Here is a 12,764-nt window from a genome sequence, read left to right on the forward strand (position 1 = left end):
TGACAGGTTTCCACCATGGTACAGAACACTAATAGATGGACCGTGGTACGTACATCCAATATACTGTACCGCAGCACTTTGTGGCTTTTGTAACCATAACTACAGTAAGGGATTTTCAGATAAAGTGAGACAAGCCAAATATCAAATATTTCAAAAATCACGATCCATACCCACTATTATGGCAAACACCTTCCTGCTATGGACATCCTTTTCCTAAACTTAACCAATAACAATTAGTTCTGACCTTGAGGTGGAGCTGTCCTTAGAACAAGATAGAAAGGACAACTCCAATCTGCTCAAGACATGTCCATTTCTCTACATCCTGGTGCTGTAGTTACCTTGGGCTGGAACAGAGGTATATTTTAGAAGGCCCATTTCTCTACATCCTGGTGCTGTAGTTACCTTGGGCTGGAACAGAGGTATATTTTAGAAGGCCCATTTCTCTACATCCTGGTGCTGTAGTTACCTTGGGCTGGAACAGACGTATATTTTAGAAGGCCCATTTCTCTACATCCTGGTGCTGTAGTTACCTTGGGCTGGAACAGACGTATATTTTAGAAGGCCCATTTCTCTACATCCTGGTGCTGTAGTTACCTTGGGCTGGAACAGAGGTATATTTTAGAAGGCCCATTTCTCTACATCCTGGTGCTGTAGTTACCTTGGGCTGGAACAGACGTATATTTTAGAAGGCCCATTTCTCTACATCCTGGTGCTGTAGTTACCTTGGGCTGGAACAGAGGTATATTTTAGAAGGCCCATTTCTCTACATCCTGGTGCTGTAGTTACCTTGGGCTGGAACAGAGGTATATTTTAGAAGGCCCATTTCTCTACATCCTGGTGCTGTAGTTACCTTGGGCTGGAACAGATGTATATTTTAGAAGGCCCATTTCTCTACATCCTGGTGCTGTAGTTACCTTGGGCTGGAACAGATGTATATTTTAGAAGGCCCATTTCTCTACATCCTGGTGCTGTAGTTACCTTGAGCTGGAACAGAGGTATATTTTAGAAGGCCCATTTCTCTACATCCTGGTGCTGTAGTTACCTTGGGCTGGAACAGAGGTATATTTTAGAAGGCCCATTTCTCTACATCCTGGTGCTGTAGTTACCTTGGGCTGGAACAGACGTATATTTTAGAAGGCCCATTTCTCTACATCCTGGTGCTGTAGTTACCTTGGGCTGGAACAGAGGTATATTTTAGAAGGCCCATTTCTCTACATCCTGGTGCTGTAGTTACCTTGGGCTGGAACAGAGGTATATTTTAGAAGGCCCATTTCTCTACATCCTGGTGCTGTAGTTACCTTGGGCTGGAACAGACGTATATTTTAGAAGGCCCATTTCTCTACATCCTGGTGCTGTAGTTACCTTGGGCTGGAACAGACGTATATTTTAGAAGGCCCATTTCTCTACATCCTGGTGCTGTAGTTACCTTGGGCTGGAACAGACGTATATTTTAGAAGGCCCATTTCTCTACATCCTGGCACTATTAACAGGTAGAACCCAACACATGTGTGACTTCAAGACCCAATGACCAGATCTATGTTTTTTTGTCAACAGAACAAAGACGATCAGATAGCGCTGTCAAAAAACCCACTAGGTGAAAACATGTCAGCGTTTTAGTTTGTAATAAAAGAGCACCACAAGGTGCATTTAATATATTGTTACTGTGGTAATCTTTGGAAATCGCTGTAATTTGTCCTATTTCTTTGAAGGCTTAGAACATATACTCAAAACCCACATGTCAACCCAGGACTGTGCTAGTGTGTACAAGACCAAGTTAACACAGCTGTCAACCCAGGACTGTGCTAGTGTGTACAAGACCAAGTTAACACAGCTGTCAACCCAGGACTGTGCTAGTGTGTACAAGACCAAGTTAACACAGCTGTCAACCCAGGACTGTGCTAGTGTGTACAAGACCAAGTTAACACAGCTGTCAACCCAGTGCTGTGCTAGTGTGTACAAGACCAAGTTAACACAGCTGTCAACCCAGGACGGTGCTAGTGTGTACAAGACCAAGTTAACACAGCTGTCAATCCAGGACTGTGCTAGTGTGTACAAGACCAAGTTAACACAGCTGTCAACCCAGGACTGTGCTAGTGTGTACAAGACCAAGTTAACACAGCTGTCAACCCAGGACTGTGCTAGTGTGTACAAGACCAAGTTAACACAGCTGTCAACCCAGGACGGTGCTAGTGTGTACAAGACCAAGTTAACACAGCTGTCAACCCAGGACTGTGCTAGTGTGTACAAGACCAAGTTAACACAGCTGTCAACCCAGGACTGTGCTAGTGTGTACAAGACCAAGTTAAACACAGCTGTCAACCCAGGACTGTGCTAGTGTGTACAAGACCAAGTTAACACAGCTGTCAACCCAGGACTGTGCTAGTGTGTACAAGACCAAGTTACCACAGCTGTCAACCCAGGACTGTGCTAGTGTGTACAAGACCAAGTTAACACAGCTGTCAACCCAGTGCTGTGCTAGTGTGTACAAGACCAAGTTAACACAGCTGTCAACCCAGTGCTGTGCTAGTGTGTACAAGACCAAGTTAACACAGCTGTCAACCCAGGACTGTGCTAGTGTGTACAAGACCAAGTTAACACAGCTGTCAACCCAGTGCTGTGCTAGTGTGTACAAGACCAGGTTAACACAGCTCAGTTAATTTAATACAGTTTGTGGTGTGTGTTTTTCAGGTGTTCTGGCTGTGAATGGCTCTTTAGACTTTGAGCTGTGTCGTGAATACTACCTGTCATTGGTGGGAACGAGAGGCAAGTCAACTCTGAGCGACATCACCATGGTGATTATCAACATCACAGATGTCAATGACAACACGCCCATGTTCGGACAGCGAGACTACAGAGCTGACGTCTCAGAGGACCTGTCGCCTGGTGATGTGGTGATGCAGGTAGTTTTCACTCTCAATTGTCAACTGTCACTTTAGAAACCAGTGATTGTAATACACAATTCAATGTGCTCAAGTAATTTCTCTGAGGGGACTAATAAAGTTGTTCTGAATTTGAATTTGGCATTTGGACAGCAACACATCTAAGTACTTATAGAACATGGCAGTTTGGTTGAGATAATAGTCAGACTGTCATTTAATTTGGTGTCAATAAGAGCCAAGCATCTCAGTTCAATGAGGCTTACTGTTTCCTCTCCTCTCATCCTCCTCTCCTCCCAACCCCCTCTTCTCCCAACCCCCTCTCCTCCCAACCACCTCTCCTCTCAAACTCTCTCCTCTCAAACCCCTCTCCTCCCAACCCTCTCTCCTCTCAACCCCCTCTTCTCTCCCCCTTATCTCTCCTCTGTCCTTCCTCTTTCCCCTCATTTTCCCCACTCCAAGGTGACAGCCAACGACCTGGATGGGCCATTGAACAACCTCATCCACTATTCCATCTCCAGTGGAGACCCTCAGGGGCAGTTCAGCATCGACCCTCGCAGTGGAGAGATCATAGTCAGGGCCACGCTGGACAGAGAGGAGGTGAGGGGGGTTTAGTTTGGGCTTTTATATGGGGAAGGAATCACCTGGAATAAAGTTGAAAAAAAACTACTCAGAACAGGGTTCCCTGGAGATGCACTGTTGAAGCCCTTTGCTCTCCTAGGAGCTAAGAGAGAGAAGTCAAGGAAGTAGGAGAACCTGATATCCTGTATCTAACTGGTCTCTCTCCCTGTCCCAGATCACTCACTACGCTCTGACGGTCCAAGCAGCTGATGAGGGAGACCCTCCTCTGTCTACCGCGGTCCAAGTGACCTTGACCGTGTCCGATGTCAACGACAACCCACCTGTCTTCTCCCAGATTAAACACAACCTGGTCCTTCAGGTACCCAACACAGGCCACTTCCCCTTACACACACACACACACAGTTTCCCTCTCTCTCCCTCTACACGATCAGCATCCTAACAGCTGGCCACCCTCGGCTGCTTCCACCCACCAGGCAGGCAGGAGTGGAATGGTTGAGAGCTGAAGAACCAATCAAGCGTGTGCCATCTATTGAATAATTACTGAAGGAATGAATTGATCTGCTTTATTTATTTGATTAATTTGGTTGTGCTAGGGGCACCATTAAGGGTTGGACAAAGGGAGGCCCTTGAATGTACTCCATCAGTAGTCATCATTAACCGTTAATCCTATATCCACAGTCTTAATCAACAGTCAATTTCTACGTTGTCATTCTGAAACGTCGTCAAGCTCTGAGACCTCAAGAACCCAATGAACTCAATACTACAAATAATGATTGACATTTTTTTACTAGATAATGAGGTAGTTAACAGATACACTATAGAGGGAGGTTATAACGGGACACAACACACTTATTGAGGTTGAGTCTCCACAGGTCAATATAAATGAACTTCTGTACTCAACACAGGCAAATACAATAGTACATTCACAAGACTTTTGAGGATTAGATGGTCTTGTTAATTGAAAGAGAAAACGTGAGAGGGCTACATTAGTCACATAGGCTTTCACAACCGTTGAAATGACAGAGAGTTTCACTGACCAGGAATACACAATGGGCTAGGCTATCAGTTAGCATCCGGTGTGGAAAGTGCAGAGACAGCATTGATCATTCATTTGTAAATTAGACCTGCTGTCCTACAGCTACTCAATGACTTCCACCACGTTACATACACTTTCTTAGGATATTAGTAACGTAGCAGGGTAAATTGCTTGTATGTCGTTGTTGCCTCTCGGTGGGATTCCATTCTCCTCTCTGTCCACACCCGTTGCTGTGTCTGTTTTCCAGGCACCTCAAACTGAGGGTGTGTGACTTTACATTGTAGACTCTCACGTGTTTAATTCAGCTACAGAATGAAATCAACTCCATGCTTTTCCTCTCTGGCTGACTTTACACACCATTTTCCTCCACTCTGTGTGTCTACGGAAGCTGACTTTACACACCATTTACCTCCACTCTGTGTGTCTACGGAGGCTGACTTTACACACCATTTTCCTCCACTCTGTGTGTCTACGGAAGCTGACTTTACACACCATTTACCTCCACTCTGTGTGTCTACGGAAGCTGACTTTACACACCATTTACCTCCACTCTGTGTGTCTACGGAGGCTGACTTTACACACCATTTACCTCCACTCTGTGTGTCTACGGAAGCTGACTTTACACACCATTTACCTCCACTCTGTGTGTCTACGGAGGCTGACTTTACACACCATTTACCTCCACTCTGTGTGTCAACGGAGGCTGACTTTACACACCATTTACCTACACTCTGTGTGTCTACGGAGGCTGATTTTACACACCATTTACCTCCACTCTGTGTGTCTACGGAGGCTGATTTTACACACCATTTACCTCCACTCTGTGTGTTTACGGAGGCTGACTTTACACACCATTTACCTCCACTCTGTGTGTCTACGGAGGCTGACTTTACACACCATTTACCTCCACTCTGTGTGTCTACGGAGGCTGACTTTACACACCATTTACCTCCACTCTGTCTGTCTATCCCTGTTCTCTCCACTCTGCACAGGCCATACAAACACTTCACACCGCGTGGCCGCTGCCACTCTAACCTGGTGGTCCCAGCGCGCACGACCCATGTGGGTTCCAGGTCTCCGGCAGCCTCTGGAACTGCCGGTCTGCGGCCAACATGGCAGAGTTCATCTCAGCCTATGCTACCCTCCAGTCCCTCGACTTCTTGGCGCTGACGGGAACATGATTTACCACAGATAACACTGCTACTCCTACTGCTCTCTCCTCGTCTGCCCACGTGTTCTCGCACACCCCGAGAGCTTCTGGTCAGCGGGGTGGTGGCACTGGGATCCTCATCTCTCCCAAGTGGACATTCTCTCTTTCTCCCCTGACCCATCTGTCTATCGCCTCCTTTGAATTCCATGCTGTCACAGTTACCAGCCCTTTCAAGCTTAACATCCTTATCATTTATCGCCCTCCAGGTTCCCTTGGAGAGTTCATCAATGAGCTTGACGCCTTGATAAGTTCCTTTCCTGAGGATGGCTCACCTCTCACAGTTCTGGGTGACTTTAACCTCCCCACGTCTACCTTTGACTCATTCCTCTCTGCCTCCTTCTTTCCACTCCTCTCCTCTTTTGACCTCACCCTCTCACCTTCCCCCCCTACTCACAAGGCAGGCAATACGCTTGACCTCATCTTTACTAGATGCTGTTCTTCCACTAATCTCATTGCAACTCCCCTCCAAGTCTGTGTGTACTCGGATGGTATTGCGCCGTCCCAACCTTCGCTCTCTCTCTCCCGCTACTCTCTCCTCTTTCATCCTATCATCTCTTCCCTCTGCTCAAACCTTCTCCAACCTATCTCCTGATTCTGCCTCCTCAACCCTCCTCTCCTCCCTTTCTGCATCCTTTGACTCTCTATGTCCCCTATCCTCCAGGCCGGCTCGGTCCTCCCCTCCTGCTCCGTGGCTCGACGACTCATTGCGAGCTCACAGAACAGGGCTCCGGGCAGCCGAGCGGAAATGGAGGAAAACTCGCCTCCCTGCGGACCTGGCATCCTTTCACTCCCTCCTCTCTACATTTTCCTCTTCTGTCTCTGCTGCTAAAGCCACTTTCTACCACTCTAAATTCCAAGCATCTGCCTCTAACCCTAGGAAGCTCTTTGGCACCTTCTCCTCCCTCCTGAATCCTCCTCCCCCCCCCTCCTCCCTCTCTGCGGATGACTTCGTCAACCATTTTGAAAAGAAGGTTGACGACATCCGATCCTCGTTAGCTAAGTCAAACGACACCGCTGGTCCTGCTCACACTGCCATACCCTGTGCTTTGACCTCTTTCTCCCCTCTCTCTCCAGATGAAATCTCGCGTCTTGTGACGGCCGGCCGCCCAACAACCTGCCCGCTTGACCCTATCCCCTCCTCTCTTCTCCAGACCATTTCCGGAGTCCTTCTCCCTTACCTCACCTCGCTCATCAACTCATCCTTGACCGCTGGCTACGTCCCTTCCGTCGTCAAGAGAGCGAGAGTTGCACCCCTTCTGAAAAAACCTACACTCGATCCCTCCGATGTCAACAACTACAGACCAGTATCCCTTCTTTCTTTTCTCTCCAAAACTCTTGAACGTGCCGTCCTTGGCCAGCTCTCCTGCTATCTCTCTCAGAATGACCTTCTTGATCCAAATCAGTCAGGTTTCAAGACTGGTCATTCAACTGAGACTGCTCTTCTCTGTGTCACGAAGGCTCTCCGCACTGCTAAAGCTAACTCTCTCTCCTCTGCTCTCATCCTTCTAGACCTATCTGCTGCCTTTGATACTGTGAACCATCAGATCCTCCTCTCCACCCTCTCCGAGTTGGGCATCTCCGGCGCGGCCCACGCTTGGATTGCGTCCTACCTGACAGGTCGCTCCTACCAGGTGGCGTGGCAAGAATCTGTCTCCGCACCACGTGCTCTCACCACTGGTGTCCCCCAGGGCTCTGTTCTAGGCCCTCTCCTATTCTCGCTTTTCACCAAGTCACTTGGCTCTGTCATATCCTCACATGGTCTCTCCTATCATTGCTATGCAGACGACACACAATTAATCTTCTCCTTTCCCCCTTCTGATAACCAGGTGGCGAATCGCATCTCTGCATGTCTGGCAGACATATCAGTGTGGATGACGGATCACCACCTCAAGCTAAACCTCGGCAAGACGGAGCTGCTCTTCCTCCCGGGGAAGGACTGCCCGTTCCATGATCTCGCTATCACGGTTGACAACTCTATTGTGTCCTCCTCCCAGAGTGCTACGAACCTTGGCGTGACCCTGGACAACACCCTGTCGTTCTCCACTAACATCAAGGCGGTGACCCGATCCTGTAGGTTCATGCTCTACAACATTCGCAGAGTACGACCCTGCCTCACACAGGAAGCGGCGCAGGTCCTAATCCAGGCACTTGTCATCTCCCGTCTGGATTACTGCAACTCGCTGATGGCTGGGCTCCCTGCCTGTGCCATTAAACCCCTACAACTCATCCAGAACGCCGCAGCCCGTCTGGTGTTCAACCTTCCCAAGTTCTCTCACATCACCCCGCTCCTCCGCTCTCTCCACTGGCTTCCAGTTGAAGCTCACATCCGCTACAAGACCATGGTGCTTGCCTACGGAGCTGTGAGGGGAACGGCACCTCCGTACCTTCAGGTTCTGATCAGGCCCTACGCCCAAACAAGGGCACTGCGTTCATCCACCTCTGGCCTGCTCGCCCCCCTACCTCTGAGGAAGCACAGTTCCCGCTCAGCCCCGTCAAAACTGTTCGCTGCTCTGGCAACCCAATGGTGGAACAAGCTCCCTCACGACGCCAGGACAGCGGAGTCAATCACCACCTTCCGGAGACACCTGAAACCCCACCTCTTTAAGGAATACCTAGGATAGGATAAAGTAATCCTTCTAACCCCCCCCCTAAAAGATTTAGATGCACTATTGTAAAGTGGTTGTTCCACTGGATATCATAAGGTGAATGCACCAATTTGTAAGTCGCTCTGGATAAGAGCGTCTGCTAAATGACTTAAATGTAAATGTAAATGTGTCTACGGAGGCTGACTTTACACACCATTTACCTCCACTCTGTGTGTTTACGGAGGCTGACTTAACACACCATTTTCCTCCACTCTGTGTGTCTACGGAGGCTGACTTTACACACCATTTACCTCCACTCTGTGTGTCTACGGAGGCTGACTACACACCATTTACCTCCACTCTGTGTGTCTACGGAGGCTGACTTTACACACCATTTACCTCCACTCTGTGTGTCTACGGAGGCTGACTTTACACACCATTTACCTCCACTCTGTGTGTCTACGGAGGCTGACTTTACACACCATTTACCTCCACTCTGTGTGTCTACGGAGGCTGACTTTACACACCATTTACCTCCACTCTGTGTCTACGGAGGCTGACTTTACACACCATTTACCTCCACTCTGTGTGTCCATCCTCTTTCAGACCAGGGTTCAAAATCATGTAAAATACTTCATCTGGGCTTGATTGAGTTTACCTGGTTTAATGGATTAAACTGGAAACCCCACCCATCTGGCACTCCAGGCAGACTAGAGCAAAGTTCAACCTATTTAAGATTTCAAATAGTATTTGAACCTGTATTTGGTGAAAATTCACCATTATGTAGAAATTATGTTGTATATAATCAACTATTTTCATCAATCTGACTCCGTTATTATGTGACTAAACGCAACAGGCCCTGTGGTTCTATAGGCTCTATTCAAGGCCTTCCTTCCATCACCACTTAGCAGTGTGGCTATATTGAGCATGTGTCTATCTTGTACGGTTATGCAATTATTAAGAGACTTGTTTTTCTTACTTTTTTAACTCTGTGTTGTTGGTTAAAGCGCTCGTAACTAATCATTTCATGGTAACGTCTACACCTGTTGTATTCGGCACATGTGACAAATACAATTTGATTTGATTTGAGATACAAATAGCTAACCCTGGCAACCCAATGTACTAGCATTACATTTATTGAGACCAGCAGATCAGAGATTTCAAGTTGGAACCCAAGCATATGCTGTGTGTACAGTTTAAATAACAACTACCAATATACCTACTAAATTATGAGCACAATGGGCAATCAAAGAATTACTCTGTAAAACAAGGAATACATTTACTCAATTCAACTAATAGGATTTATTAGTTATGAAGGAATTAACACTCAAACAATTAGTGTACATGAAATACAGGATACATTACAGACTACTCAGAGTAAATTACTATCCACTAAATAAGACATTGTGGTTACACGTCGTCTGATACACACAGGCGCTTGCTAACAAGTTCTGAAAATATGAGCAAATTCACTGTCCTTTTAACCAAATTCAAAGTGGCACTTTGCCAGTAAAAACAATAGGCAGGAACAACACATTCAGATTCTAATCTAATCAACTCAATTTAAATAGTAGGAGCCCACATCTGTGTCGCTCCTCTGAACGGGCCGCCGTCCCGACAAACAGAATAACACAGTGTCTTTGTAACAATAAGTCCATAGCACTTAACAATAACAAATTAAACATATGTCTTAGCTCTTTATGAACTGTCTTCATGAACACATTGCACAGTACACACTGTGGTACGAGCTTGTCTGCTTTCCAGCACCTCAGCCAAGTACTGTAGCATTTGGGACAGGTGGAAACTTCCGGGCAATCACTGGAAACTTTTGACATTTTTCCCCTCTTCGAGATAAGATCGCGATCAGTACGTTTTTGTAGTAAAATCATTAGGCTGTCTTGTTTTAGACCCTTGTGGAACAAGGTGCTATGGAAGGCTTGACCTAGTTTCCATGACTACTTAACTGACGATGGTACCGTATGTTCCTTGTCAGGAGGGCGAGGCCATCGGTAGCAGCATCCTCCAACTGGTGGTCACAGACAGAGACACCCCTCAGAATGGACCTCCCTTCACATTCCACATCGTGTCTGGGAACGAGGACCACCGCTTCCACGTAGACCAGGGAGGTTTGTTGTCCATCTCTGCCCCTCTGAAGAAGAAGATCAAGCCACAGCACCTACTGAAAATACAGGTAAGGATTTTTCCTGTAAAAAAGCACAAGCTGGTGCACCACCCAGAGACCGTTATTTAGTGTAGAGGTGCTGACTAACGGTGAATAAACTTTGAACTATAGTTGCACACTCCATATGGATAACATCCCAGTAATTTATTGGGTAAAAAAAAAATAAACACCAACGTTTTGTCATCACTGTTCCTTCTTACGGGTGAGGAAGACGCAGTGATGCCGAAACGTTGCAAGCAAAACATATTTACCTGGTTGTAATCTGTTTATCTGACGTCTATACATGCCCACTGGTTATTTGGGATGTTAAAATGGAGTCGAATTTTATACCTACACAGTACTAGCAGATACAAACATTTGATAATGTATGTTTTTATTCATGTCCTTACCTCAGGTGACAGACAGCGGACACCCTCCTCTCTCCTCCATCTGCGTGGTGAAGATCAACGTCACTGAGCAGAGCAAGTATCCTCCTTCTGTGATGCCCCTGGAAGTCTTCATCACCACCACAGGAGACACCTTCTCCAACCGAGTCGTAGGCAAGCTCCATGCCTCCGACCAGGACCTGCACGACATCCTAAACTACAAGCTGGTCTCGGAGTCCCCTGATGGGGGAGACCCAGGGCTGACCCAGGGCCTCTCCAGGTTCTCTGTGGACCTGGTGGATGGGAAGATCTGGGCCGACGAAGACTTGAAACCTGGTCTCTACTCCCTCAATGTCAGCGTCTCCGATGGGAAGTTCAGCGTGTGGGCTGGGGTGAAGGTTCATGTGTGGAAACCCACCCAGCAGGCCCTAGACGCTGGGCTCACTCTGCAGTTGGCTGGGCTTTCCCCGGAGGAGTTCCTGGGTGACCACTGGAGAGGCCTCCAGAGGGGCCTCAGCACGGCCCTGGGTATAGCCAGGCAAGACCTCCACCTGGTGAGCCTACAGCAGCAACCCAACTCCCTGGTCCTGGAGGTTCTGCTGCTATGGAGGCCGCATGGTGTAACTGTAGAACCGTTACCAACCACCCGGCTGGCAGGGATCATCGCTGACATAGAAGACTCGTTGGGACTGAGTGTTCTCAGGGTGCATCACAATGGGTGTCTAGGGACAGAATGCCCTCCTAGAGGATGCAGGAACTCAGTCCAGATGAGAGGGGAGAGGCTGAGCCACTACGCCACAGCCAGGACCGGCTTCATCACCCCACAACACACCTGGGAGAGTGTCTGCCCCTGCAACGGTAGGTGTACTGGGAGCATGTCTGGCCCTGCAATGGTAGGTGTAACTTGTGTGAGATGTGCCTGAGACGTGAACAGTTGCATTAGCTCTACAAGTCAATGCCTAGGCTTTGGTTTAGTGGGCTAACATGTACTTTCAGCACACAGTAGACCCTGGGTTTGAACCCTATCAGTCATATAGTCTCCTACCTCTCTATGATCACAGTAGGAGCCTGAAGTCACCCCCTTCATGATCTAACTCACTTCACATTCCTATGGGGATTAGCTGGGTGCAGGTGGCAGCTAGGGGCCTCCAGCGTAGTACTAGTGATTATCTCGTTGTAGTGGATCTTCTTAGTTACTGTTGTCTGCCTGGCAGACATATTTAGTGGAGGTATTCCATTGAGGTTATTGCCTCTTTAGTTAGACTATTTTAGCTAAACCCAAAGCCTCAACAAACCAAATGTCTCTAGGTAAGCGACATGGAAGATCTGAGGCTGAAATATAATACATGATGGGAATTTGGGGGATTTTGTCTGTTTCAATCAAGCAGATTTGATTATGAGAACAAATTTGTGTGACTATTCCTAATTTGACAGCCGGATCGTCATCCAAAATAAGTGTTTTGAATATTAGGCCTACATGTTAATTAGACGTGTTCTACAAATCATATTTAACATTTACACTGTTTTTCAACTTCAGAGTCTGCTGTGAGTTTTGACGGGAAGGGCTATCTGAAATACCTGTATCTGACTGAGGAGGAGGAAAATCAGAACTTCCGTCTCTCTCTGCGCATCAAGACCTTCCAGCAACAAGGCATTGTCATGAATACCAATGCAATCAATTGGGGGAGCTTGAAGGTATTGTAAAGCTCACATGCATTCAGTATTATCAGAGATGAGAAAACACACATTGTTATTTGATTTTTGTAGTCTCTCGTATCTCATCCAATCAGTTCCATTTGATTTTTGCCCGTTTTACATCATTGCGTCACAGTATCATACATACAATGATAATACACTGCATTGTTATCAGAGATCATAAAAGCAACATATTCCTTTTCCTTGGCAGTCTGTAGTAGTTTACATATGCC

General features: G+C 47.2%; 1 protein-coding gene across 1 annotated transcript in view; it reads left to right on the forward strand.

The window, feature by feature from the left end:
• The window catches only part of LOC115205717 (protocadherin Fat 2), an 81,434-nt gene that overhangs the window by 51,545 nt on the left and 17,125 nt on the right, over window positions 1–12,764 (forward strand). Inside the window, exons 18-23 of the mRNA XM_029771983.1 lie at window positions 2,689–2,900; window positions 3,339–3,476; window positions 3,673–3,816; window positions 10,283–10,480; window positions 10,866–11,694; window positions 12,374–12,531. Of these exons, the coding sequence (XP_029627843.1) occupies window positions 2,689–2,900; window positions 3,339–3,476; window positions 3,673–3,816; window positions 10,283–10,480; window positions 10,866–11,694; window positions 12,374–12,531 (1,679 nt within the window). The remainder of the gene's footprint in view (window positions 1–2,688; window positions 2,901–3,338; window positions 3,477–3,672; window positions 3,817–10,282; window positions 10,481–10,865; window positions 11,695–12,373; window positions 12,532–12,764) is intronic.

Source organism: Salmo trutta, chromosome 13 (assembly GCF_901001165.1).
Source record: "Salmo trutta chromosome 13, fSalTru1.1, whole genome shotgun sequence".
NCBI classification, from domain to species: domain Eukaryota; kingdom Metazoa; phylum Chordata; class Actinopteri; order Salmoniformes; family Salmonidae; genus Salmo; species Salmo trutta.